Source organism: Melospiza melodia, chromosome 27, assembly GCF_035770615.1.
Source record: "Melospiza melodia melodia isolate bMelMel2 chromosome 27, bMelMel2.pri, whole genome shotgun sequence".
Taxonomy (NCBI): Eukaryota; Metazoa; Chordata; class Aves; order Passeriformes; family Passerellidae; genus Melospiza; species Melospiza melodia.
In genome coordinates this window covers 5,834,170-5,862,057 of record NC_086220.1, presented here as the reverse complement: position 1 = coordinate 5,862,057, position 27,888 = coordinate 5,834,170, and the positions used below count along the sequence as shown (strand labels likewise).

Genomic DNA, 27,888 nt, shown 5'->3' with positions numbered 1-27,888 from the left:
GAATTTCTAGATGGAATTTGCACCTCATTTCTCCCTGCCTGGATGAAGAACTGCACAAGACCAAGCTGCTGCAGGAGGGATAAGGATCCCCCCTCACATGCAGCCACACTTCCTGCCCACTTGTCGGGGTTTTTTGGAAGAGGCTGGAGCATTCTGGCATCCAGATGGCACAAGCCACTCAAAGGCCAAGGAATAACTGAACAGACTTTGCAGCAGACTAAGAATCAATCCTGTGGGAACCTAATGAAGGCTCCTCCTTGGAATTACCCATTATGGAAGCCTTCTCTCTTCACTGACAATACAGAGTGGGCAACAATCACCACCCAACCAAGGCATCTGAACCTTTGGAGCAATCCATTTCTCCAAGATCAGGCTGAACACTGCCTGTCCCACCTGCTGGGGGAGAAGAAGGGGCTGGGCAGTGCCAGCAGTTACCCACATTCAGTGGCTGATGCATCAGAGGGGAACCAAGGAGAACAGCACCCATTTGGAGGTGAGGAACAGAAGGGGACTCTGGGGACAGTTTCTGACCTGTCTAGATGCTGGAATAGATGAAAGTGGTGTGTGGCACTGCTGTGACAAATGTACAGTTTTAATCACTGCAGATAAGGAGGCCACTAGAAACTGTTCACCAGAGAGCCAGGGAATGGTTTGGGTTGGGAAGGACCTTAAAGCCCATCCAGTGCCACCCCTGCCATGAGAACCAGGGAATGATTTGGGTTGGGAAGGACTTTGGGTTGGGAAGGACCTTAAAGCCCATCCAGTGCCACCCCTGCCATGGCAGGGACACCTCCCACTGTCCCAGCTTGCTCCAAGCCCCCATGTTCACCTGGCACTGGAAACTTCCAGAGATCCTGGGGCAGCCCCAGCTGCTCTGGGCAAGTTCAGCGTTAGAGGCAGGGTCAGAGATCCTGCAGAGCACAGGACACAGTGATGGACACAGACAAAAATCACCCAGCCAAACCAGGGAAATGGGCATTCTAAAGGGACACAGCAACAGAGCATGAAGCCACTGAACTGGGAGCCTGCCCAGGAGTCTCCAGCAATTTTTCAGGGATTTCAGTCACAAAGAATTGTGACTAACACTGGCAGATTTCACGATCCATTAATTAAAGGCCCCAGTAAGATTAAATCTTCAGTCTGCATTAGGAAGGGTTTTGCTGTTCAGTACAAAGTGGGAGGGTATTTATTGAGGATTACTCAGTTCAGGGAGTCCTCCAGCTGCCTGGATCTTCTGGAAATCTCCCACCTGTGCATGCAAGGGTCACCTATGGATCCCACAGCTAAAATAACTGAGTTCATGAAAAATGAACTGGGCAAACTTTGCCTCTTCCTGGGAAGATGAATTCTGCTGCTGATTTGCATCCCAGCTGTGAAGGGGTTTAAGTGTCCCTGTGCTTAGTAAGGAATAAAAGTGGCAATTCCTGCTTCTGCACCAGTGGCATCCAAGGGACTCTGGGAAGGAGCAGCAGTGTGGGATGGGAATGGTGTGGCTGAGCTGGGGGAGCCAGTGACACCCCACAGCTGTTTCAGTGAGGAACAAGATGAAATCCTGGGAAAGGGCAGCAAGTTCCTGCACATCAGCATCTGTACAACAGGCTGCAGCAAACCCTCAGGGAAAAATGCACAAATCAGACTGAGGCAGCTGGGCAGTCTGAGCACTGTTAATCCCATGCACAGTGAGGGAAACTAAACCAGATTATACAGTGAGAGATGATGCCTGTCAGGCTTAGAAGGAATTCCTGCTGCATTCCACATGCCTGACACATCAGTGTGGGGAACCTGGCTCACCACAGAGCAGCTCATCTGTCAGGACCCAGGACATCCCTCTGGCTGTCCTGAGCAGCCAGGACCTCTGCCAGGGGGCTCAGGGACCCTGGCACAGAGCCCAACACACCTGTGGGTTTGATTATGACCCGTGGAGCAAATTACCAACCTTAGATGAGGATCTGTAAGCCACAACAGTTTAGGTAGAATAACAATGAATTTATCATGGGGTGGAAAAGTCGATTTTGGGATTTTGGTATGAGGGTTCAGGAGGCAAGATGGAGGGAACTGGGTGTGTCCAGCCTTTCTCCTTCTTCTTCTTGGCCTCCATCTTCTGCTGTGATGTTGGCACTTTTGGATTGGTTTAGAGTAGAAGCTCACTGTCTAACCAAGGTGATAGGTATTGGGAAGTTATTGTAAATATTGTACAGGTAGTTTGTAGTATAAAGACATAACACCACCCTGGGGGCAGGCAGAGTGCCTGGAACTGTCCTGCTGGACAGACCTGGGCAGGGCAGGAGAAAATTTTTTATAGATAAGAAACAATGAACAACCTTGAGACCGAGAAATGAAGAGCCCTGACTCCTTCTTCAAGTGCTGGGCTGGGGAAAGGGATTTTTAAACCCTTCTTGGGGTCACTGTGAGCAGCTAAAGCCCCAACACTCACCCACTCCCCTCTGGAACACCAAGCACTACCCATGGCAGGGACGAGCAAAGCAGCTCCCTGCAGCCAGGGCAGTGTGAGCCTGCAGCAGCCAGGACAGGCTCTGGAGCAGCTCTGGGAACAGACACGCTGTGCTCACCTTCCAAAGGGTGACGGTCATTCTTTGGTACCTTGGGGGAGAGAGGAGCACTGTATGGAGGGGGGTCTTGGGAAAAGCGCTTTGTGCCCCGGCCTGGTCCCTGCAGAGAGCCGTCTAGGGAACTGCTTCTGTCTAGGAAAAGAGAACAAGGCCTCTTTAGTCACACCTCTGACTCTGGTTAGTTTATCTTTAAGTGCTGCAAACACTCTGAATCAGAGTTCAGGATGGGCAGGTCTCAGCATTGTGGCACATCTGGTGCTCTGCATTTCCCTGAATTCTGATTTCTATTTTTCCACTCTGCCCAGCAGCCCAACTCTTGGCACTGACCTCTCATGGAGGCTGGAAACTCTGTGTGTGAGCTGATCCATGCCCAGAGCTGGGTGCTTTCCCTCTCACTCAGGTTTTGCCCTCTCTCATGATGACATGGGTGTAGCCATGATATTTTATAAAAAATCCTTTTGCTAGGATTTTTCTCCTGAGAAGCTGAGAGGCCTCAGAAACAAAATGCAAACAATAATTATCTACTGCTGTGGAATGCAATGGGTAGATCTTTGATTGGTCTCATGTGGTCGTTTTTAATTAATGGCCAATCACAGTCAGCTGGCTCAGACTCTCTGAGAGTCACAAGCTTTTGTTATCATTCCTTTTCATTCCTTGCCAGCCTTCTTATGAAATCTTTTCTTCTATTCTTTTAGTATAATTTTAATATAATACACATCATAAAATAATTAATCAGCCTTCTGAAACATGGAGTCAAGATTCTCATCTCTTCCCTTGTCCTTGTGAACACCACCCCACATGGGGATTTCTTTAGGAGTGCAGACATCCTGGGAAATGCAGTCTTGCCAGAGTCCCCTGAGCCCTGTGTGCATCACCAGCCTGGGCACCCACCACCTGCTCAAGCTGCAACCCAGCACATCTGGCAGGGCTCAACAGAGCAGAGTTTGCAGGTTTTACCAGAGAAAACGGGTGGTGTGAGAAAACTAACACAAAATCTTAGCCACGTTTTGCCATATTTCACCCAAATTATTGGCTTAATTCCATTTCTCCTCACGGCTCATCCCACACAATTCCTGCTGATCCCACTGTCACCTTTCAGATGCACACAACCCTTGGACAACTGGCAAAGAAGCCTTGGATGATTTGTTGCTGGATTAAACCTTACTCCCATTTTCAATCTCCCCCTTCCATGAAGCCCCCAGGCACTGTCCTGTCTGCACTGGCAAACAAACCTTGGATGATTTGCAACTCCTCTGTGTTGCTGGATTAAACCTTACTCCCATTTTCAATCTCCCCCTTCCATGGAACCCCCAGGCACTGTCCTGTCTGCACTGGCAAACAAACCTTGGATGATTTGCAAGCCCTCTGCCATACCCAGTGCTGGATTAAACCCTACTCCCATTTTCAATCTCCCCCTTCCATGGAGCCCCCAGGCACTGTCACTGCTGCTCCTCTCCAAACTCACCATCCCAAGGATGGGACTGTGAGCAGAGCAGACAGGACACTGCCATGGCACTGTCCCTGCACTGTCACTGCTGCTCCTCTCCAAACTGATCCCAAGGATGGGATTGTGCCCATCCTGCCCACCAGACAGGACTGCCATGGGCTGGGACAGCTCTGCACACACAGCATCAGCGGTGGATGGACAAGGAATGGAAGCACTGACACTGATGGGGACAGCAGCCAGGTGAGTGACACAGGGGTGGCAGAGCCTGTCCCAGCTCAGGTGACCCCTCCTGCTGCCCCACACTGCCCAGCAAGTGCCAGCTGGGCCCTCCAGCCACCCTGAGAGCTCTGGGGTGGGCACAGAGGGTGAATGCTCTGCACAAATGCCAGGAGCCAGCAGCAGCCCTGAGAGCTGGCACAGGGACAGCAGGGAGTGACACCAGGGAGATGCACAATGCCCAGCAAAGGGAGGGACAGGTGGGGGAGCACCAGATGGGCACGACTGAGGTGATTAAGGAGAAACACAAAGGTGGAGAAGGTTCCTGTTCAATCAATATCCTTCAGGGAAATGAAAGAGCTGCTTGCACTGAGGATTCCAAATCACCAAAAATCACTGTGACATTGCCAGAAAAACCAATTCCGTCCTCAGAACCAGTCCCTGTAAGAAATACTCACTGCCCAGAGGGGGAACACATGCTCTTGGTAATGTCTCTGTGTCAAACTGCACAACCTTCTTCACCCAACAGCCACAGAACCACAACACAAGGTGATGCTTTACAAAGGTTTTTCCATCAGGTTTTGGTATTTCAGCTTGTTTTTTTAAGTGGTTGATGTTGAAATACTGCAAACACAACAGGTCAGGTTATAGAAGTTAGTCCTAGGAATGAGAAGTGAGGTTGGTGTAAATTAATGAGAGGATAAACCAAAAAGAGAATTGTTTTTAAAGGACAAGTTTTAAGAAAATAAAGAGATGGAGTAACAGACAGAGCTGTACTCAGATTATCAGGAATAAAAGGAAAATGTCTTCAGTCCAAAAATGACATAAACCTCATGAATGTGCTCATCAAAGAGGAACTAATCTGAGAGGGAAGGAGCCCAGATTTCAGTGGATAAATGCTCACTTTGAGAAGGATGCTGAGAACAAGCAGATCATTTCCTTGGATAAAAGCAGACTGTGCACCTCAGGATGGGGAGTGCAGGATGAAGGGAGGTTTTCAACTCATTCTGTGTTTTGAGACAGTGCAAAGGCAAAGATGGGTCTGTGTTTCAGCCCCAGAGGAACAGAGTGAGGGGACACTGTGCAGAAAGGTGAAAAGGGCTGTCTCCAAATGACAGCACAGCTGGGAGGGATATTCCACCTGCCTTGCCTTGGGGGGAATTGCAGCTCAGCTGCTGTGCCTGGGTGGTGCTGTGGCCACCCCAGGGCCATCAGCATGGACACCTTAACGAGCAGTGACAGCCACTCACCTCATCTCGTCAGCCCACTCCTAATTAGGGCTTCTCATTTAGGACAATGCACCTTGCACTGAGTGCACTGGCACCTCCTCCCTGGCTGCAGAGCACACCTGGCTCAGGTGTTGATGCATCCACCTGCACTCGGTGCACTTGTATGCTGAGAGATGGCAGATTTACACTGGATTTACGGAAGAAAAGTCTTCCCTGAGGGTGGGCAGGCCCTGGCACAGGGTGCCCAGAGCAGCTGTGGCTGCCCCTGCATCCCTGGCAGTGCCCAAGGCCAGGCTGGATGGAGCTGGGAGCACCTGGCACAGTGGAAAGTGTCCCTGCCATAGCAGGGGTGGAACGAGATGAGTTTTAAGGTTTCTTCCAACCCAAACCATTCTGGGATTCACTTCCAGCTGCAGCCATGCTGAGCACTGGGGCAGGGCTCTAAGGATAAAAGAAACAGGACAGGAACTAAAATATCCACCACCAAGTCACACAACTGAATGCCCTCAAATTGGAGACTTAAGGGTGCAGAGGAAGCCAAGAATGCCAGTGCACCTGAAACTCTGGGTCTGCTGCAGTAAATTCTAACAGAACTCAGCACTTAATTACTGAGACTCACTTGAAATGTGGTGCCAATATTTGAGAAAATAAGTGGAAAAAAAGATTTTTACAATAAAATGCCTATGTCTGACCTCAGCAGCACCACAAGGGTTGTGGCAGGCTCTGAAGGAAAGGGCAGGAAACACACAGGGCACATTTCATGGCAGGTGTTCATCAGAGGAGGCCATCCCAACATCCTCCCTGTGATGGGAAATCCTGATATCACATGAGGGAAGAGACATCAACCTCACACACCTGGAATTCAGCAAGATGCTACACACAGAGCCAGCTGAGACAGAACATGAATTACCAGGAGCCTTGCTCTATGCACAGAAACCTGATTTGAGAGGAAAAGCTGTTGGCAGCACACTGAGAAGGAACATGAGACTGGCAGTGAATCTGCCTGAGGATCACCCTTGAGCCCAGGCTCATTTAAGAACTGCAATTATCTTGGCAGAAATTTAAGAGATTTACCAATGAAATCTGCTGATGCCTTCCCATGTCAGGTGAGACAAAGCAGCATTTAAAACCAGGCAGGAAGGATAAATATATACATATATAAAAATATATATAACCAAGAATCAGCAAAGAGGAAAATCCAGCAGCCAAATCCAGATGTGCACTTGCAGCACTGTCCCATGTGACCTGCAGGTGACACCACTGATGAGAAGAACAGTTTCTGTGACCAAGACAGGCTGATCACCACCTGGTACAAGGACACAGAGGCTCAAAGTGACTGCAGAGACATCTCCTGTCACCATGGTGGTGCCAGGGCTGTGGCACCAGGTCCCCATGAGCTCCTCCCCAGAGTGCTGGGTGGCACTCTGAACGCCCCATGAAGGTTAAGTCAAACCAACATTGTCTGAGGAGAGCAAAAAGCAGAAGAGATGAACTCCTCTGAGGGCTACAACTGCTCTGCAACTACTTCCAGAAGAAAGAGAACCAAGTTAAGCTAAAAGACAATATTAAGATCAGGAGACACAGACACCAAGTTGCCCAAGAATAAATCAGGGCTGGAAATTACAACACAGTTTCTAAAATCTCAGCATAAAACCCTGGAGCAGTGGAAAAGCAAAATCCACAGCTCCAGAGTAAACCCAAGAAACTCCATGTGCTGTGGTGCTGCAGCAGCAGAAGCCAGGGCTCTGTGGCCCAGAGGGTCCCTCCAGTCCTGAGCTTTCAGACAGCTCCAGGTCCCATCATGTTCATGGTGAACAGCAATCAGGGCTGCTCCTGATGCACAACCCAATCTGCTCCTCCTTATTTCCATTTACTCAGCCAGAATGGCAGCACAGTGCTGAGCTAAGGGGCACTGCAGACCTTCCCCGTGCCCCAAGCACACACACCCCAACTCTCCATGGCACCCTCAGGGTGCTCCTGCAGAGCCACTTTGCTCTGGGAACTCAGAGCAGCTCCCAGTCCCAACCAGTGGCTGTTCACTGGGAGAACCAGCCCCACACAACACACTCCTGTCCTGCAGAGGGAACAAGGCAGGACATGCAGAGCTCAGTGTGAGACCACAGCAGCCTTGACACCTGGTGGGACTGAAGGATGTACACCTCCACCCTCATTCCTCCATGACCAGCTCAAACCTCCCAAAATCACCTGAACTGATTCCCTGCCCTCACCAGGAGCACTGTGATGTGTAGATCATCACCTTCTTTCAGGTGAGAAAGGTGTTCCATGAGCAGATGCCCAAGAAGCTCACAGATCAGCATGAACTGCAGGATTAGGTGCTGTCACACCTCTGACTGTGGTTAGTTTTTCTTTAAATGCTACAAACACTGAATCAGAGTTCAGGATGGGCAGGTCTCAGCATTGTGGCAGACCTGGTGCTCTGCCTGAGTTGCCCTGAATTCTGATTTCTATTTTTCCAATCTGCCCAGCAGCCCAAATCTTGGCATTGATCTCTCACGGAGGCTGGAAACTCTGTGTGTGAGCTGATCCACGCCCAGAGCTGGGTGCTTTCCCTCCCTCATGCTCTCTCTCATGATGAGAGGGCACCTCCACACTGAAACATGGGGATTTCTTCTATTTGAGGGTTCCTCAGGGGAAAGCCTCCAGCCCCAGTAACCAGTCATGGTGCTCCTGTCCCTGCATATCCTACAGCTCCTCTGCTCCTGGCCCTGCTGGCTCCAGCCAGGAGGAAGCAGAGGATGGGAAGATCCTCTTGCTCTCCAGACTCTGCCTAAGGTGCTTTGTGAGGTGCAATGAATCTTTGTGAGGTGCAATGAATCTTTGTGAGGTGCACTGAAAAGCACTGTGGCCTTTGGCTGCTGCTCCTTCACCTCTTGCTTAGCAATTTCTCTTTAAACAATTCTTCCTACGTGCTCATCCTTTTACATTCATACAACTTTTGCTTTTCTTGCCAGAACCATAATTATGCAAAGGATTAACTTTGGAAAGACCTCAAACAACACAACAGCCACTTGCTGACTATAGGGGGAAGAAAGCAAGACAGGAGAGGAGACCAGCACTTGTCAGCCACCAAAGAGGGTGCAGACAGCTTTGATCCTCTCCACAATTGACATTCCTGGAGCAGGAGCTCCTCAGTACCCCCAGACAGCCTGTGGGCAGCCATCACCCCCGGCCTGCTGCCACTGCCCAGCACTGTGGGGCAACTGCTGGGTTTGTTTTCCACTGCTTTTACTTCAGAGCAGTTTTGCAGCCTGACAATCTGCACCGTGGCATGAGCTGTCTTGCTGGGGTGAGCTGGAGCTGCTTCAATGCCATGCCAAGGAAAACAAAACCACCTCTGCCTTGGATTGAGCCTGAACATCACCCCTGAACAGGAACCCCACGTTGTTACCAGGGCTATGCCAAGGAAAACAAAACCACCTCTGCCTCAGATTGAGCATGAGCATCACCCCTGAACAGGAATCCCACGTTGTTACCAGGGCTATGCCAAGGAAAACAAAACCACCTCTGCCTCGGATTGAGCCTGAACATCACCCCTGAACAGGAACCCCACGTTGTTACCAGGGCTATGCCAAGGAAAACAAAACCACCTCTGCCTCAGATTGAGCATGAGCATCACCCCTGAACAGGAATCCCATGTTGTTACCAGGGCTGGATGCCTTGGCTGATGCCAGCAGATCCACGACCAGTGTGGAAACCACTCTGCTTTAATTCATTTCTAATTACAGCTTACTTGCTGCATGTTATCACTGTCCCTTCTCTTGCAATCTTTCACCTGAATTCCTAGCTGGATGAAGTCACCACAATCAGACCACAGGAAGTGGGAAGGGCTGGGGGACGAGGGGAGGAGGGAAGACAAGGAGACAGCATGGATGAGCGGAAACCTCCAGCTGAGATGGAAACCAAACTGACAGGCAGAAAATGCAACTGGAACCCTACACAACAAGAGTGTGTACACGACACTGTGATGTAATGAACCCTGGGAGTGGGCTCTGGAACAGGAGCCTGCCTTCTGAGATAAGAGACAAAACCTGGGTCCCTACAGTGCCACCCCCCCAGCTCCTACCTGGTAGATACCTGTCGTGGTCGTACTGGTGAGAGCGCTGCATGTGGCTGTGCTGAGTGAAAGGCTGGTTCCCAAAGAGGTTGTCACTGCGCAGATTGTGGCACAGCTTCTCCAGGAAGCGGAGGACGTAGGTGATACTGTTAACTGCTGGCAGGTTCAGAGTGTGCTGTTCCCGATCAAACACAGCTGGAGACAGAAACAAACAGAGCCCAACACGTGAACCCCCTGCCAGGGCGGGAGGCTACGCCCAGGGCCGCGCAGGCAGCTCCTGGATCTCGGCATCTTTGGGCTCTCAGAGCCAACAAAGCCTTCCTCTGCCAGGGCAGGCCAGGACCAGCCTGCTGCACCCAGCGCGGGGCCGGGGCAGCCGCGTCCGAGCGAACGGAAAAGATTCCAGGAGGGGCAGATCCAGCTAGGCACGGGCTTAAAGGAGATATAAAACCCGGGGTATTTCTCGTCTTTCCGTGAGGAGCTGTGCAATCCCCCCTGGTGTGGCTCTGGGATTGCTGCCCAGGCGGGCCATGGGAACTGCTCCGCTCTGAGTCAGCCGCCAGCTGTTGCTTCACTGACACACACGTGTGGCAAGAAAGAGAAGACAGAACTCTTGTGTCTGCCCCTGGCCTGTGGCTGCAGCGAGCTTCAGGACAGAACATCTTCCAACGAGAGAATTCTTGCAACAACCTCTCTGGAGGAGACCAAGTGCTGCGGGCCCGTTCTCACCTGAGATCACCTCTCCCCCGTGGCCTTGTTTTAAGAAGGAGAAGACTGTTTTCTGATGATAAGCACAATCAATGCAGGCCTGTACTGCTTGCTGCAGGACAACAGAAGCTCGAGCTGGTCCAAAATGGTCTGGCAGCTGCTGAACTTTCTTCTTGTCTAGGTGGGGCCCAGTGCTGCCGTTCTTGTTCAAGTAAATGCAAACTGCCAAGATGAGAAATGTGTTTGCTGTTAACCCACTCGAGAAAGCAAGAAACAGATGCCTAAAATCCAACCTGAGAGATGCTGAGATATTAAGACTGTGCAATCACTGACAAAGTGGAATCCACCATGACTGCCTGACTGCATCCTCACAGTGGAGCCGCTTCTAGAGGGGAAGGAATCCCCTCCAAAATCTTCCTGCCTCAAGCTCACCTTCCAAACTGCTGCTGTTTCTCCCATGCTCTCCCCTGCAGTCAGGCTGTAAAGTGCTTTCCATGCCAGCCAGGTAAGGTGGCTGTGATGTTCAGAGGGGAAGAAGGAATGCAGCCCTCACTTTCTAGAGGTTCCCACAGTGTTTCCTTTTTAGGGAAACTGGCTTCTTTAGGTTCCTCTGAAAACTGGCCAATTACATTCTAGGGAAACAGAGGGCTCAGCCCATACCCAGTGCTTGACTCAACATGTCAAAAGCAGCTTCGCATTAGACCTTCCTGACCAGATTCACCCTGTAGCACTGCATACTCTTCACTGCTACTCCTTCTCCTCCCCTACTCCCTCCTGTCCCTGTGTGCCTTGATATCCTGGCTGGAGCTGGGCAGATCACAGACCTTCAGCACTCCTCTGCCCCTTGTGCAGTTCCAGCAGCTGTGCCTTGCGTGGTGTGGCACTCACAAGGGGGGCTGCACACCCGACTGCCCCAGGGCACAATGGACCACAAATGTATCTGGAGAGCTGTGGAGTCACCAGCATGCAGGGGAAAGGGGTCCTTGCACTCAACAAGTGGGCTTGCAACCTTCCTACTTCATTATTTCCAATAGAAAGATAAATGAACAGCTGCTCTGGCCTCCCTCAGGCCAGCCTTTCTGGAGTGGTAAGGATTGCTGGTTTACAGGCTTAGGCAGAAATGGGACTCTCTGAGTGTTGCTGCCTGCCTGCTGCAGCTCCTAACTGTGCAATCCTGTCAAGAACGTGGTCCAAGACCCTCCTTACCTGTGGGAGCCTGCATGGCAGAGCTGGGGATTGTAGCAGCGTCCTGGGGCACAGTGCTTGTGTCTGGCTCTGGGGTACTGGTTGTTGGAGAGGTGGGTGCTGGGTTCAGCAATGTCCTAGGTTTCCTCTGCAGAAAAAGAGGAGATATTTCTCCTTTTACCCCTGCTCTCCTTTACCACCCATGATCACTACACTCTCTCCTCTGCATCCAACAGACAAGGCACTGTGGAACATGACACATTTCTGATGGTGATGATGGGGTGTCTCAAGAACCTAGTAATCAACACGTGTGTATTTTAAAAACCACAAGCCTGGGATCTGCCACCTCTGTTTGACTCAGACTAGCCACACACAAAGGACAGGAGAGCTTACTCTACCCTTTGGCCATCCTGGCATGCTCCCAGCATCTGCCATGCTACTCCACAGCCAACGCACTTCCAAAGCCACGGATTCTTGATGGAAATGATCTTTAGGACACAGACATTCTCTACAGCTCTGGGGCTGGGCTCTGAGGACACTCCCAGCCCACACACCCCTCTGCTCTCCTACTTGCTGCAGTCACCCAGCCAGAGGCTGAGCCAGACGTGCACAAACACACGCATGCACCAACCCATGGCAGGACCTGCAGCACCCGCCTGCATCAGCATCAGCTTTTACCTTACTGCCAGGCTTGGGGCCTCTCTTTCTGGGGAATTTCAAAGGCTCCACTGACTTGGAGGGTGTAGGCATGGGGTGGTGGATTAGTGTTTTGGTCGTTCGACCACTCTTCTTCCCTGTTTTGCGACGCCTTTGCCCTTGTTGATGCCCCAAACCAGTCTTTGTGCTACTGTGCATGCTAGGTTTCTCCGAGTTTACTTCGGAGGCAGGTAAAGGGCTCTTTGGAATCACAACTGAAATAAAAAGAGAAAAAGCAAATGTAATTAAATCAGGTGAGAATCAAAACAAGAGCAGCCTCCATCTTTATACACATGGAAAAACCTGGAGAACTCGCAGACCCCTGCGTGGGGGGACTGCTCTCCATGCCGGAGTTAAAATCAAACATACAGACCCCCAGCTCAGAACTCGAGCTGGGGGACACTGGGGCTTAACCTGGATGGGCTGAACTCCAGAAGGATCATGCCTGCAGCCATACCTTCCTTCCTGAAAATAACTGGCACCTACATCTCTTCCTTCTGCAAGCAGTGACCTGCCAGTGGCCAAGGAAAAGGCTCTGAGAGCATTCCTAGGAGGGATCAGCCAAGACCTGTCTGACACTCACAGAGCCAGTGCTGCAAACACTGGAAATCCCCTCTCTCAAGGCTGATGTCAAATCTGTCCCTAAATTCCCAGCAAACTGCAGTGGAAGGGACCAGCTCCATCCTTGCTGCCTGCAGGGATTGCTGCTCCTGGTCCTGAGCAACAGCTCATCTCTGCTGGACCAGCTGCCCTGCTCATCCACAAACCAGAGCCAGGTCTGTTCCTTCTTATCTTCTCACTCTTTCCATCACAAAATCAGGTTTCTGCTATACTTGCCCACACATCCACTAAATTTGTTCAGCCATCTTCCCCAAGCCTGCTAAAGGGCAGAGATGTGCTGGCCCAGCCTAGCAGACCAGTATTTCCTTCTGTTTTAAATTTCTGCTAAAAACAAACAAACCAAAATCCTGCTGCACTTTGAAAACTGCAGCGTGATCTTTAGGATGTCTTGTTTCTCACACCTGGAAACCTCAACATAGGGGCAAGGAATTAGGAAAAAACACAGGCAAACACTCTTGAAATCAGGGGCCTTGTAGTGAAGGAAAAAAGTCTTAGCCAAGGAAAAAAAGTGCAATCAGATTGATACCAGGATGGTACAACTGTGGGTTTATACAGAGATTTTTAAGGTTTCTGTAATGAGGTTTTAGGAGCAGTTGCTGTGAGCAAGGATTTATTCCCCTGGCTGCCCCTGGATCCCTGGCAGTGCCCAAGGCCAGGTTGGACAGGGCTTGGAGCACCCTGGGATAGTGGAAGGTGTCCCTGCCATGGCAGAGGGTTGCAAGGAGATGAGCTTTAAGGTCCCTTCCAACCCAAATCACACAGTGCATCCAGGATCCAGCCCCATTCTGCTTGCCATGGGGGCAAGATTAGTTTCAATTTGATTTCCTTGCTTTTGTGCATTCTGTATCAGAAGCTGGGAAGAAACACAATCATCAGGATGTATCTGGCTTCCTGAATAAAGACTTTTTTGTTTCAGGCAGACACAGGGAATGTGGCAGAAACTGGGTTTTACTACTTTTTGCCTGAGCTGATAGTGTTAAAAGCAAGATTATTTTGCTGTTAAGAAAATGAGTGTGATAGCTCAGGTGCTTCTTGGAGTTGATGGCACTCCAGAAGTGTCACCTGCTCCAGGTGACAGCTGGCACTGAGCTGCAGGAGGAATGGCACAGGTAAGGCAGGTGCTGATCCTGGAATCGTGGGGCCTCTGGCTTCAGGTGTGCAGTGACTGATCTCAGCAGAGAAATGTTTGTATCAAACCATTTATTAGAAACCCACAAGTTGACAGAACAAGGATAAAGGCTGAATGGAACAGGGTGCCCAGAGCAGCTGTGGCTGCCCCTGAATCCCTGGCAGTGCCCAAGGACAGGGCTTGGAGCAACCTGGGACAGTGGCAGGTGTCCCTGCCATGGCAAGGGTGGGATGGGATGGGATTTAAGGTCCCTTCCAACCTACATCAATCCAAGATTTCACGATTCTAAAACTCTCCATACTTCAAAGAAACTTAAATATCAAAAGGATGTGGAAGCCAGGGCAGGGAGCATTTCATTTGAGATCAGCACAACACTCAGTGTCTAAACCAAGCTGTGCCATAATGAGGTTTCTCTAATGTGGAGAAAAATTGGGAATTCTACAGACAAGCTGCGAGGCAAACATGTTTTCTCAGTTTTACTAGTAACAAACCCAGAGAAATGGTGCATTTGGGAAGCTGGCATGCAGCAGGCAGAGCAGCTGGACTGCACCCTTTGCTCCCAGGCTGGGACCACATCACTGCCAGGAAAAAGGAGACTGCAGTCAGATTAAGTCCTGGTGAAAGCTTTCACTGTATAATCTTATGTTAATAAGTGATTTTAATATGTGATTTCATCTTTTGGTGAAATAAATGCAAGAAAAATTTGTTGCCCACTTCAGCTGTAAAGACAGTGCACATGACAGTAATTTACCAGGCTTGAAGAACTGGTTGTGGGATTTGGACAATAAAATCCCATAACTGGGGACACCTCATGTCATTCAGCCACCCTGAGGAGTTCCCACTGTGCCTGTGGCCCTGGCAGCACATCCCTGGTCCCTCTACAGCCACAGCTCCTGCAGGGATGGAGGAGCTGCCACAGCAAGGGAGGCTGTTCACTCAAACAGGCAAAATTACATCTAAATGTGCAGCCAGCTCAGGCCAGAGAGACACAGACTGTGACCCAGATTGGTGCTGTGTGCCCAGCAGGGCTGCAGAGCACAGCCCTGAGCACAGCCCTGCACAGGCACTGATGTTTTCCCTGATGCAATGCACAGACATTTTTCTGACCTGCAGTGATTTAATGAAATGAGCTCTTATCCTCCCACGATCCAGCAGACTTGCCTGGCTTTTTGTTGGATTTGAACCAGAATCTGAGCAAACACCAGGCTGTGCTAACACATTTCTGCTGCCCTAGCAGATGCACTGAGCAGAGTCCTGCCACCAGCTGTACCTGCACATCAATGGTGCAGCCCCCAAAGCACAGGGTTACAGCTGGCCACACTCTGCCTCACCCCCAAGGCACCACTTCTGTCACAGACATCTTTTGTGGAAAATCCTTTCTTTAGGATTTTTCCCCCTTCTGGGAAGCTGAGGCCCCAGAAGAAGAATGTAAACAATGATTATCTGCTGCTGTGGAATGCAACAGGTGCATCTGTGATTGGCCCATGTTGAATGTTTACAATTAAGGGCCAGTTAAAGACCAAGCTTTCTCTGGGACAGTATCAGAGAGGGCTCCTTTGTTGATTCATTCCTATTCTATTCTTAGCATAGCAAGTTTCTGAACTTCTCTCTCTATTCCTATTAGCATAGTCATAATGTAATATATATCATAAAATTCATAAATCCAGCCTTCTGATCATGGGGTCAAGATTCTCGTCTCTCTCTTCACCCCTGAGGAACCCTTGCAAGCTCGGTAACACATTTCCAGTGACTGCATGCTCCCTAAAGGAGCCTGTAGCTCCTTTTCAGGTGCCTGTTATTTTCCTGCAGGATTTCAGCCCCTGCTGTCATGCAGATGTGGTCCAGAAACACAGGATTGCTGTGGAGGGATCAGTGCCCAGCCCTCAGCCCTGCCTGCACCCATTGAGCTCCAGAGGTGGAAACAGCTGTGCCCAGCAAGCAGGATTATCTCACAGCTCCAAGCACTGCCAAAGTCTCCTTTAACTGCCAAAAGCTTCATTTTACTGCATCTTATTCTTACTATTCTTACATCTTAATTATTAAGGATCTAAAGGTATCAAAGAGTGTCCAAAGAGGGGGCACAGGAGGAGCAGCTGAGGGCTCTTGGTGTGTGCAGCTGGAGCAGGGCACACTGAGGGCAGAGCTCGGGGATCTGCAGCTCCTCCCGAGGGGCAGCTCCCATCCCTGCTCTGGGACAGGGACAGCAGCCAGGGCACGGCTGGGGCTGGGCCAGGGCAGGCTTGATGCTTTGTGGAGGCTGACCCAGAGCAGAGACTGGATGGAGTTAAAGAATAAAGCAGGGATTTATTAAAAGCCCTCACTGGATCCACCTTGGGAGCACAAGAGCCCAGCCAGGGCTGCACCCCAGGTGAACCAAAATGGCCCCAAAATGCACAACCAGTCATGGGGTCTGTCACTGTGATCAGTTCTGCTCCATTTGCATCTTGCAGTTCATTGTCCCATTCCAGCTTTAGCCCCTGCAGTCCCACCCTGCTTGTTTTTCTCTCTCCAGCCCACGGTGTTTGTGCTCTTGGGCTGAGATTTGGATCATTTGTCCTTGGTCCCCAGCTAGAGCAGGAATTGCTTTATCTCCCTACTCTGTGAAGAGAGCTCAGCATCCCATAACATGAAACCCAGACCCACACACTAAAGCAGCACAGAATGTGAAAAATAGAAAAGCTGAACCTGAGACATCAGGCTCAGGCTGGAGATCAGGGCAAGGCTCTTCCCCCAGAGGGTGCTGGCACTGCCCAGGCTGCCCAGGCAATGGGCACGGCCCCGAGGCTGCCAGAGCTCCAGGGATGCCCAGGCTGGGCTTGCTGGGGGCTCTGGGCAGGGTTTGGCTTTGGGATTGATCATCCCTGTGGGTCCCTTCCAGCTCAGCACATTCCATGATGGTGTGAGAGTGAGGGATGGGGGAGATGAAGGATGGGGGAGAAATTTGGGCAGCGCTGCAGGGATGGCCAGGGTGGGGCTGTTGGGGTCTGGGCAGGGTTTGGGGCTGCACTGGATCATCCTTGGGTTCCCTCCAGCTCAGGATATTCTGTCATTCTATGATTCAGCTGGTGACAGAGGCAGCCCAACAATGAGCAGCTGCCAGAGACATTCTCACTTTCTTCTTCCTTGTACAAGCCACTAAGAGGAGCCACATTTTCAGAAAATCAAGTGAAGCCTCTCTTACAAAAAAAATCAACTCTTCCTGAGTAAAGCAGCATCTCTGTGCCACAGCTTTGTTGATCACCTGATCTCTGAGCAATCTAACCATCCAAAGCTGGCCTTGCTTTGCAGGAGTTGAGCCATGCAACCCTGAGCTCCTTTCTGACCTGAATCTGAACTCATGGCTATTTCAGCTCATTAAGGGGACAGAAAACTAATCACTGGGAATTTTCTGCTGGCTGAACTGTCTTGTTTTGGGTCACACAGGCATGCAGGACAATGGCAGACATGGAGGAGGAGGAGGAGGCTGGCTGCCACTGCATCCATTTGGCACAGTGAGAAACATCACCCTGAAAATGCAGCTCAAACACAGCTGAGCTCAGAGCCAAAGGGAAGCTGGGCACCACTGATGATGTTATTCACCACTGAAAGATTAGTTTAAACAACAAAGAGACTGGACAGAGAATTCCTGATTTCAGGCTCTACTTCCTAATGCCAAAATATTCCATCAGCTGATACAGACACTTGCAGCTGCCCACCACCCAGGGACTGAAACCTTTGCTTACAGAGACTCTGCACAGTTGCCATCCACACTCTGAGGGTTGGTCAATGCTAGGAAGCAGTATTTGTCACCCATCAGGTTATCTGAGACTTGTCACAGCTTGAAGAAGACAAAATTATGTCCTTGGGACAAGAATTACAAAGTCAAAACATAGAAAAATATGGAAGAGAAAAGTTTGAAGTTGCAGAAATGTTTCCTGCCTTTCTCTCCTATTTACAAGGTTCATTTACCAAGAACTGCAGGAGCACAAATCCCAAATTCCCATTTTCTGTGCCAAGGGCTCTGTACTCTCATTTGCAGCTGTAGCTCATGTGCTTCTGCCTGGAGATGTCCACAGTGGCCCCTGCAGTGTCCTGAAGTGCAGGGGGAGATTTCTGAGCACAGCACTCATGCCCACTCTGACACATGTCCTGCAGGCCACCCTCATGTGTCCTTGGTGCTCACTGCCCCTGGTCCATCTTCAGCACTTCCCAGGCAGAAGCAGCACTCAAAGAGGTTAAACAGACCCATTTAAGATAAGCAAATTTGCCAGAGCAGAAATCTTGTTGAGATCTGGCCGAATCCTTCCCTGCATGAGGCATTTCAATCCCAGACATCCTGAAGGTTGGAGCTGGACAGGAACCAGAGCTCATTGCCTGTCCCAGAGCAAAATGTGAAAGCTTCCAAGCCCTGTGATTCCTCCCAAAGCAGAGACCACCATCACTGGCCACCATGAGCACAACTGGGACAGAAATAGAGGCCCTGGAAAGGCACCAGGCTTGGACTGGGCTGAGCTCTCAGCAGACACAGCACAGGACCAAGGGTGTGAGACAAAGGCTCCCTGCAAGGACAGGGATTAAGAACAAGACTCCAAATCCTGGAATTTAAAGGGTGACCAAGCTCCTGTCACCAAGGCTGGAATATGGTGACAAACAGAAACAAGGTGAGGAGCGTGAACTCCTTGAAATGTTTTGTAAAAGTGAGTGTTTAAACCCTTCCATCCTGATGGGAAATTCTGCTCTCCTTGTGGAGAGCAGAGCCAGCATCCATCCCTGGCCCGTGGCTGATGTGGAGAGAGGACCAGCACCCCCACCACAGGCACAGGCACTCCCAGAGCTCCATTTCCCCATGTGGTGTGTTGGTTTGGATCCCCCAGCAGCAATTCTTACACAAACTTCCACCCTGGGCACACTTCAGGCTGACTCCACTCTGCTCCCAAACCAGCAGAGGATGGCTGGGAAGAGCCACCAGCCCTGCCTGCAATCAGAGCTCAGTCAGGCACTTTTAGACCCCTAAAAATAACAGCCCTGGAGCACCCTTCTTCCTTGAGGTTGTGCAATTCCATCCTGGAAGCACTCAGACCTGCACCATGTCCCAGTGAACAGGAGTGTTGTTACTGGTCAGAGATCCTGCAGAAACAAAGTGATGGCCCCGGTGCTGTTCAACCAAAGAGAGGGAGGTTCCAGCACCAAGAACCTCCTGCCAAGGCTCAGGAACACCCTGAGATATTGAAACTCTGATTTGGGCCAGGAAGCACAGTGGAAAAGGGAAGGAAATATCCTAAACAAAACCCAGATTCTCTGGGATATGAAATATTTCAAAATAAAACATGAGGAAAAGTCAAGTTGAGAGGAAGGTCTGGACACTGAGAGTAAGGACAGGCTGGAGAGCAGAGGAAACTGCTTCTGCCAGGTCAGTTCTTCTCAGGACATCACTCAGCACCCTCAGGTCTGTGACATGCCATGGTTCCCATCTGCTGTTTGCTGAGCCACAGGCACTGTCAGCACCCCAGAGCCTCTTACCCCAAACCCCACATCTGTATTCCAGGACACCATCCAAGCTGAGCCAGGGTCACTGCTAAGAGCCTTGGCTCTGTGCTCCAAATAACTCAAGAGATTTTCTTGGGACCTTCCAAGAGCAGCCTCAGAGGCAACACCCTCAGGCTCCAGGGCTGTTTGTGTGTTACACTCATGGATAAACACCTGAAGTGCTCTGTGTACCCTCCTTCCTCCTGCTGTTGGTGCATAAACTCGACCTGTGTGGACCCCCAAACCAGCCATGCCAGTGCAAAGCAATGTCACCCAGCTTAATGTGTGAGCTCAGTCCTGAAGAGACAGGAATTAATTAATATTTTCCCATCTCCTCCAAGCAGGAAGGCACAGGAGCTCACCTGAGCTCTTACCCTGCCAACTACTCCTGATGAGGCTCCTCTTCCCACCACTATGTTCTCACCCTGAAGAAGGAAGAGAAACCAGGCAATGTCCAAAATAAAATAATAAAATCCACATTACCTTTGCCCCTGGGCAGGAAACCTAGCAGATGATCATCATCTTCCTTTGAGGAGACAAAGCAGTTAAACAACAAATCACATGACAGCAGTGGTGGTGAGAAATGCAGAACTTGATGAACTTTCTGTCCAGGATCAGCATCTTGGAGTCACAGCAGGCAGCTCTGGTCTCAGGGTAACACAGAGCTGTGAGCCCAGGGTGGATGGAGCTCCCCTTCAGCCCATCCCCATGGTAAACACCTAAAACTGCTCACATGGGCTGGCTCTGCAAGCAGAGGGAGCAGGGTCTGAGGGCACACACAAAGCTGTGCAGGCACTGAGCAGTGCCCCCAGTGGCTCCCCCAGCTCCCACCAGCCCTGGCACACTGGCACAGGATGAGCTCTGTGTTAGCTCTGCCCTGCCTGGGCTTGGGGCTCTCTGCCAGCTGGGCTGCAGCCAAGGCAGCAATTCCAGTGCTCCAAATTCCAGAGCTGGAGCAGCTTCCAGCTCTGCCTGCCAACCTTAACCCCTTCAGCACTGCCCCTCTCCCACAGCACAGTCACCCCTCTCTGTGTCCCAGAGCATCCAGAAGGGTGGAACAGGGGGTAGCAAACCCATCAGGAATCCAGAGCAACTTGGCATCAGGAAGGATGGAGGAGTAGCACAGGCACCTTCTGAGATACAGACAGTGAGGGCTTTACCTATGTCCCTGCTTCCCTGGGTTCAAGGTGACAGCATTCCCCTGCCCTCCACAGTACCACATGAAATACTGGTGACACTGGTGTCTGTATGTGTGTGTGGGCAAGGTCCCTTCAGGCTGCTTTGATTGTGGCTGTCCTGTACTGGGCCAGGAGCTGGGTTTGATGATCCTTGTGGGTCCCTTCCATCCCAGGATGTTCTCTGACTCTGAACCCTCTGAGCAGAGCTCCCAGCCAGCACTCAGCTGAACAGAAAGTCCACTTCACCTTATACTCCTAAAAGGTATGTACAGATGTGTATTTAAGGGTAAAAAAGTACACGTATAAGAGGCATGAAAAGACATGTAAGGTGCTATACACCACATAGGAGGAGTGGAGTAGGGATTCCTGGCCAATGGACATCCCTGGGAGCACCCCAGGTGTGGGTGGGGTGCTGAGGGAAGTTTGCTGCACACACACAGAACTCCCCTCCTTTGGGACAGCCACTGGCACCTGCCCCCCCAGGCTGAGCTGGAGAAGCTGTGGGTGCACAGGATGAACTCCCCCACATTGTGCCTTGCTCTGCAGCCCAGCAGAGCCAACATCCATCCCTGGCCCATGGAGAGAGGACAAGGATCCACCACAGGCACTCCCAGAGCTCCATTTCCCCTGTGTGATGTGTTGATTTGGATCCCCCAGCTCCAAGGTGTGCAGCATGCAGACAGGAGCACCAGGAGATGCCCAGGAGCCCACAGCCACTGCACAGGCAGCAGGCAGCACTGCAATTACCAAGCAGGCATGCAGCCTGCTCCTCCTTGCTGTCTGACCTTCCTTTCCTCCTTGAACACACCTAATGAAAGCTCCATGGAGTGGCTGGGCCCCAGCTCCAGCAGCTCCAGCTCAGCAAACACTGCTGGGACTGGGAGGCCCTGGAGATGGAGAAGGACCTTGGGAGATGGAGAAGGACCATGGGAGATGGAGAAGGACCATGGGAGATGGAGAAGGACCTTGGGAGATGGAGAAGAACCATGGCTGGGAGAAGCCCTGCACTCCTCCACCTCTGCTGGCAGCCAGCAGCAGAGCCAGACTGGAGCTGACTGGAGTTACCAGCATTAAATAAACATGCCTGCCCTCTTTGAAGTTGTGCTTCCCTTGAACATGAGCTCATTCCACGAGGCCTCTTTTTGCTACTCATTCTCCATGGAGTTAACTCTTCACAGGATTCCCCACCTTCCACAAGGGCCAAAGTCAGCCCAGTAAACGAGCACAGAGCAGTTTCCCACAGCAGCAGCTACTGCCTGCATGTCTCTCCAGTTCTCTTTAAGAGGAATTCCCACCAGGAAAGGGAAACTGCCTGACTCCACCACATGGTGCTGCAGGCTGGCACATGGAGAAGGTTTATTGGAGCTCAAGGAAAAGGCAATTCCTCTGTGGTGATGCATCCTCCCACCCTGCCAAGAACACTCTCAGGCCTGGGAGGGCTGTGCTCAACCCTCCACCACAGCAGAGCTGAGGAAACACAGGAGGAATTTCATTAGAGAAAGCTCCCAGCACTCCGTTCCTTTGGTTTAATCCCAAAAAGTGCAAGTCAGAAATTCTCGGTCAGGAGAGGGAGCAGACAGTCACAGAGGGAGAGGCAAATGCACAAAGACAAGGCTGATCTCAACTCCCTGGCATTTGTGCATGGCTCATGCAACCCCTGCCAACCCCTGCTCTTGTCCCAGGAGTTGCAAAAAAAGGACAAAGAGAGGAGAAATTTGCCTGAGGGTGAGTGGGGAGATGTGACTTCTTGAGGGTCACTGGTTTTGTACACGAGCAGGAAGTGCAGAGTGACTGCACATGGAGCCAGTGGGAAAGGGAGAAGCCATCCCAGCCACCTGCCAAGGGGTGGCACAATGGGATCTTGGTTCTGGATTATTGACTGGGCCCTGCTCACTCACAGCTTCAGCCCCTGGCAGATGAAGTGAGGAGGAGGCTGGGGAGGAACAGAGCTGCCTGTGCTGGGGCTGAGGGTCAGACAGGTTCCCACTTCTCCTGAGGAAGCTTCCACCATTCTCCTGCAACCTTCCACCCCCTGATTATTGCCAGGAAAGCTCCCGCCAAACACAAACACGTCTTGAGCCACTCGTGCAGTACTGAGAGACACCCTGGAGATGCCTGTGAGAGCACCAGGGCACCACTGGAGCAGTCAGCCACTGCCTGAGAGGGCCCCAGTGCTCAGCCGGGACACAACAAGCAGCAAGAAGAGAGGGAGAGGCTGGGAACAGCAAGGCAAAATGTAGAAATCCAAGATAAAGAGGAATCCTCCTCAGCCAAGGGGAGCTCAGAGCTTGGCTTGCACACAGATCACCTCAGGCAGTGCAATGAGACCAGCCCTGCAGCCCTGAGCACTGACCTGGCCCATGCCAGGGACACAGGGCAGCACCAGCCTGACAGGGCAGCATGAGCTGACCCAGGGCTTCCAAAAGGAACAGTCCTGTCAGAGAAATGCCCTTCCTAAGCAATCCTTCAGCTCTGGCAAACAGGCTGTTCTCCTGGCCCTCATTCCATTGACCAGCCATGTGCAGGGCTTGACAGCCAGAGGGATGTGCTTGGGGACAGTGACAGCCCCCTGAGCCCAAACACAACTGTGATGTGAGAGAGACTGAGACAGGTCTTGAGAATCAAACCAGCCCAAACACAACTGTGATGGGAGAGAGATTGAGACAGGTCTTGAGAATCAAACCAGCCCAAACACAACTGTGATGGGAGAGAGATTGAGACAGGTCTTGAGAATCAAACCAGCCCAAACACAACTGTGATGTGAGAGAGATTGAGACAGGTCTTGAGAATCAAACCAGCCCAAACACAACTGTGATGTGAGAGAGCTTGAGACAGGTCTTGAGAATCAAACCAGCCCAAACACAACTGTGATGTGAGAGAGATTGAGACAGGTCTTGAGAATCAAACCAGCCCAAACACAACTGTGATGGGAGAGAGCTTGAGAGACAGGTCTTGAGAATCAAACCAGCCATTGCTCAGGGCTTTGCAAGGCAGCAAGTTCCCCAGCACTGCTCCCACTCAACAATCATAGCCCCAGGAACAAGGCAGGCACAACCTGTTCCACACCTGCTTTGTCCACGTTCACAGCAAAGAAAACTGCTCAAAGCACAAAGAGGAGCAGTCCTCCAGCTTCACACTTCTCATTATTCCCCCTGAGAAAAGCTGCACAGCAAAATGTGGTTCAAAGGCGCAGGAAACACTTCGAGGGAATTCCTGGAGAGGAGCAGACCTCAGCAATGTTGTATACATCACCATCCCTCCCCAGAGCCACCATCCTGCCCAGCTTTATGGACAGCCACTCCTCAGCACCCTGGTGCCAGTGCTATAGCTCTGATCACCTTTACCGTGCACAAAAACCACACAGAGCACCCAGGTGTCCTTGCTGCCAGTCTCTGCCTGCTTTGCTGCTCTTTGAGAGCTGAGTGGAGGAGCCAAGCCAGCTAAAAAACCAACGTGGGCCTTACCTTTTGTCCCAGGGGGCTGCAGATTATCTCCAGTCAGCGAACACCAGCCTACGGGAAAGATGTCCCGGGAATCATATCGGCACCAGTAATCGAAGGCACCTCTCCAGCCATCAAATGTTATCAGGACCTCAGAACCTCTCACCTCCCCAATGGTGGCCGGGCAGATGAAGTGAGGGTTCTTCCTGTCCACTGCCTCCAGCTTCATACCTGTCTTGAAGAAGTTTTGGGAAGGAGATGGTGGTTCCTACAAGAAGAAGTGGAACATGTGCTCAAAGGGGATATGGCAGTGCCTCCCCACACCAGGGCTGTGCCCTCACCAGCAAATTCACCTCCACAAGGAGCTGAAGGGAGTTAGGGGGCTGGATTTGAACCCCAATAGGCTACACAGCCACTGCCCTTTGATCAAGAGGCAGCAAAGTCCACCACTCACTGCTGGACTGAACCCAGGAGTGGGACATTCCACAGAGGTGCTGATGCTCCCACCCTGCATTCCCCACTTTGAGCAGCACCTGCACCCCAGTGAAAAACCAGCTCCTGCCTCAAGCCTGAGCCCTGAAGCCCAGACACTTCCTTGGCAGACCTCTGGCTACATCCTAACACTGCCATGACACAGAGGACACAGCTCTCTGTCCTAGAGCAGCCCTGAGCTGTGCAGTGTCACCTCCTATGGGACCAGCACACCTGTGATGAGACAGCAGCCCTGAGTGTGCTGCTCTGCCAGAAGGATCTGCACAAACAGGGAAATACCTTGTGAAAAATCCGGACAGGAGCCATCTCTGCTCCATTCAGAGTCTTCAGAAGGAACATGGGCCAGGAGGAGGCATTGAGGCGGAAGCCTGAGGGGAGGGAAGAGGAGATGGACACTGTTAGACTCTGGGGGTTGATGGATCTGGCAGCACATGCCTGCTCTGATGGCAACTCACACAACTGTGATCCCACACCACCCTCCTCCCATGCTGGAGTCAGGTGGGACTTTAGCCAGTTATTCTGAATGCAAAGCATTTGTGTTATTGAAAAGAAACATCTGGAAACAGCTGTCTGACTGCAATATTCACTTATCACAACAATCCCACTGACCATCCAGACTGAGCACTTTGTGCAGCATCAGTGCTGCCAGCTCCTGCTGCAGGGGAGACATGAATCAGCAAGTGCACACTCAGGCTATGGAATTTCTGCCTCAACAGGGAATCACAGCTTCTGGGTGGCCTCCTCCACCTCTAGTGTGAGCTGCAGGCAGGCTAATCTGGAGAAATAGAGGCTGTGATTTGGCTGGAACACATTACAGGGAAGGAAGGCAGGTTTTGGCTTGACACCTGCTGTGAAACAAGTGGAGAAATAACAAGAGAGGGCTTATGGGAAGAAAAAAGCAATTTCACATGCTCTGAAGTATGTGGCACTGACTATACAACCAACAGAAGGCTCTGGATATCACAGAGTATCTTTGCTAAACATGCATCTTCCTGTACAGGCAATTTCTGCTGCTCAGCTGTGTTTGGGGAGTTTTGAAGGTAATCCTGGCTCTGCACCCGGACCAAGAACATGGCAGAACCTTGCCAAGGTTGCAGTGCTCAGCACAGGTCACTGTGCCAGCCCTGAGCTCTGTCAGATCAGCTTGGAAACCAACCCAAGTAGCCACAACCACAGGGGATAGGAGAGCTCAGCTCCCACAGTGGCAAAGAAAACATTTTATGTGAATCACAAAATATCCTGGGCTGGAAGGGACCCACAGGATCATCCAGTCCCACCCCAAACCCTGCCCACACCCCCCACCAACCCCACCCTGGCCATCCCTGCAGCGCTGCCCAAATTTCTCCCCCATCCTTCATCTCCCCCATCCCTCACTCTCACACAATCATGGAATGTGCTGAGCTGGAAGGGACCCACAGGGATGATCAATCCCAACCCCAAACCCTGCCCAGAGCCCCCAGCAAGCCCAGCCTGGGCATCCCTGGAGCTCTGGCAGCCTCGGGGCCGTGCCCATTGCCTGGGCAGCCTGGGCAGTGCCAGCACCCTCTGGGGGAAGAGCCTTGCCCTGAGCTCCAGCCTGAGCTGCCCTGGCCCAGCCCCAGCTGTTCCCTGGCTGCTGTCCTGGAATTATCTGCGTAAAGAAAGAGCAGCAGCAGATGTGTGCACATGGAATATACTACAGGAAAGAGAAAACCCTTACAGAGTTTTCTAGGCCCTTGAACTCTGCAGCAGAAGGACACCTGCAGCACTAGCTCAGTCTTCATGCTGGGTGCAAAATCATCCAGTTCCACTCCCTGGCTATGGGCAGGGACACCTTCCCTGATCCCACTATGCCAGGGCCTCCCCACGCTCACAGGGAAGAATTTTTCCCTAACACCCCAGCTAACCGTGGCCTCTCCCCTGGCACAAGGTTAAGCAGTAACAGAGCAGAGCTGGGCACACGGGGCAGCACTCCCGGACCTGTTCCCGAGCACAGCCAGGGCTGCTCCACCTGCACCCCGTGCCCTCTGCTGGCCACACCAGGCACAGGAGGGACCCACCGGCCCACAGGGCTTTGGAAGAGATGGGCAGCACAATCACTGAATGGTTTGGGGTGGAAGGGCTCAGATGACCAGTGACAGCCACCTGTGCTGAGGCTGTGAGCAGTCACAAGATTTTAGTATCATTCCTTTTCATTCCTTGCTAGCCTTCTGCTGAAATCCTTTCTTCTATTCTTTTAGTATAGTTTTAATATATAATTTTCTTTTTCATAATATATATAATAAATAATAAATCAGCCTTCTGAAACATGGAGTCAAGATTCTCATCTCTTCTGCCCATCCATGTCATCAGCTGATTAGTAGGAAGGACATGATTCCAACTCCTTCTCAGCCAATGAACAGGATAAATAGATTACTGGCAATGATTAGGATGAGTATGGCAATTAGGAAGAATAGTAGGTAGGTGAAAAATTTTGAAATATAGGGGTCTGAGGCCATATATCATGTTGCAAATTGTAGGATAGATCATGATACAAAGAGTGCAACGGGGAAGAAGGTAAGGGAGTAGAAATCTATTTTCAGGCTGACGGGATTTTGAAGTTTATAATGAATTTTCATTCTCAGAAGCTGGTGAGGCTTTCTGTTCTGCTGTGGATGCCCCCTCATCCTGGGGCCCCTGTGAACACCACCACATTTGCTGAGCCCCGAGCGAGGAACATTCCCACATCCCACACCCCAACTTTCCCCACCATCAACTCCACCCTCGTTGGACAGCTGAACTCCAGCTCACCCAGAGGAGGCTGCAGCATGCCTCCATTCTTCTCACAGTTGCCAATGGGCTGGATCTCAGCAGAGTCCACCAGCCTCCAGAAGTCGTTCTTGTTGTCGCTGCCGTCGAGGCGCAGGCGCAGGCGGGCGCCCGTCAGCCCCACCACGGTGGCGATGCACGTGGACGTGGTGTTCCGGGGGTCCTGGGCCTCCAGCTTCATGCTGATCTTGAACTCGTTTGCAGGTGGAGTGTAGGACTGAAAAGAGTGGAATAAAGGCTGTGGTGTTATGTTTTAGTTCAATGGTTTGCTCTGTGTCACCCTTGGAAAATGTAGGGTTTGTTCCAAGCCTGTGATCCTCCCCTGAAGCATCATGGATCTGTAAATTCCATTGGCCCAAGGATTATTCTGCACCCACTTTGAATCTCCCTGTTAAGCCACAGAATCTCTCTTGGCCCTTCTCTCTCCCTAGGTTCTCCCTCTCTCCCCCTTCTCCCTCAAACCATGCTGCTCCAGAGGTGGGACCCCCAATAAACCCTCATCTAATCAGCACCCTCAGAAGCCACGTGGATAGAAATTTTCCAGGGTAGAAATCCATTTTGTTATAGGTGAAATGTACATTTTTGAGTTGAGTCTTTGATTAGAAAATAT

General features: G+C 51.2%; 1 protein-coding gene across 4 annotated transcripts in view; it reads right to left on the bottom strand.

The window, feature by feature from the left end:
- The window catches only part of SCMH1 (Scm polycomb group protein homolog 1), a 66,206-nt gene that overhangs the window by 9,615 nt on the left and 28,703 nt on the right, over positions 1-27,888 (bottom strand). For 2 of the 4 annotated variants that reach the window (XM_063177579.1, XM_063177580.1), the window contains 8 exons: positions 27,261-27,495; positions 24,771-24,859; positions 24,024-24,267; positions 12,109-12,341; positions 11,452-11,578; positions 10,267-10,467; positions 9,547-9,732; positions 2,571-2,702 (listed from right to left, as the gene is read on the bottom strand). In XM_063177579.1, the coding sequence (XP_063033649.1) occupies positions 2,571-2,702; positions 9,547-9,732; positions 10,267-10,467; positions 11,452-11,578; positions 12,109-12,341; positions 24,024-24,267; positions 24,771-24,859; positions 27,261-27,495 (1,447 nt within the window). The remainder of the gene's footprint in view (positions 1-2,570; positions 2,703-9,546; positions 9,733-10,266; positions 10,468-11,451; positions 11,579-12,108; positions 12,342-24,023; positions 24,268-24,770; positions 24,860-27,260; positions 27,496-27,888) is intronic. The other 2 variants (XM_063177581.1, XM_063177582.1) reach the window with 2 other exon arrangements.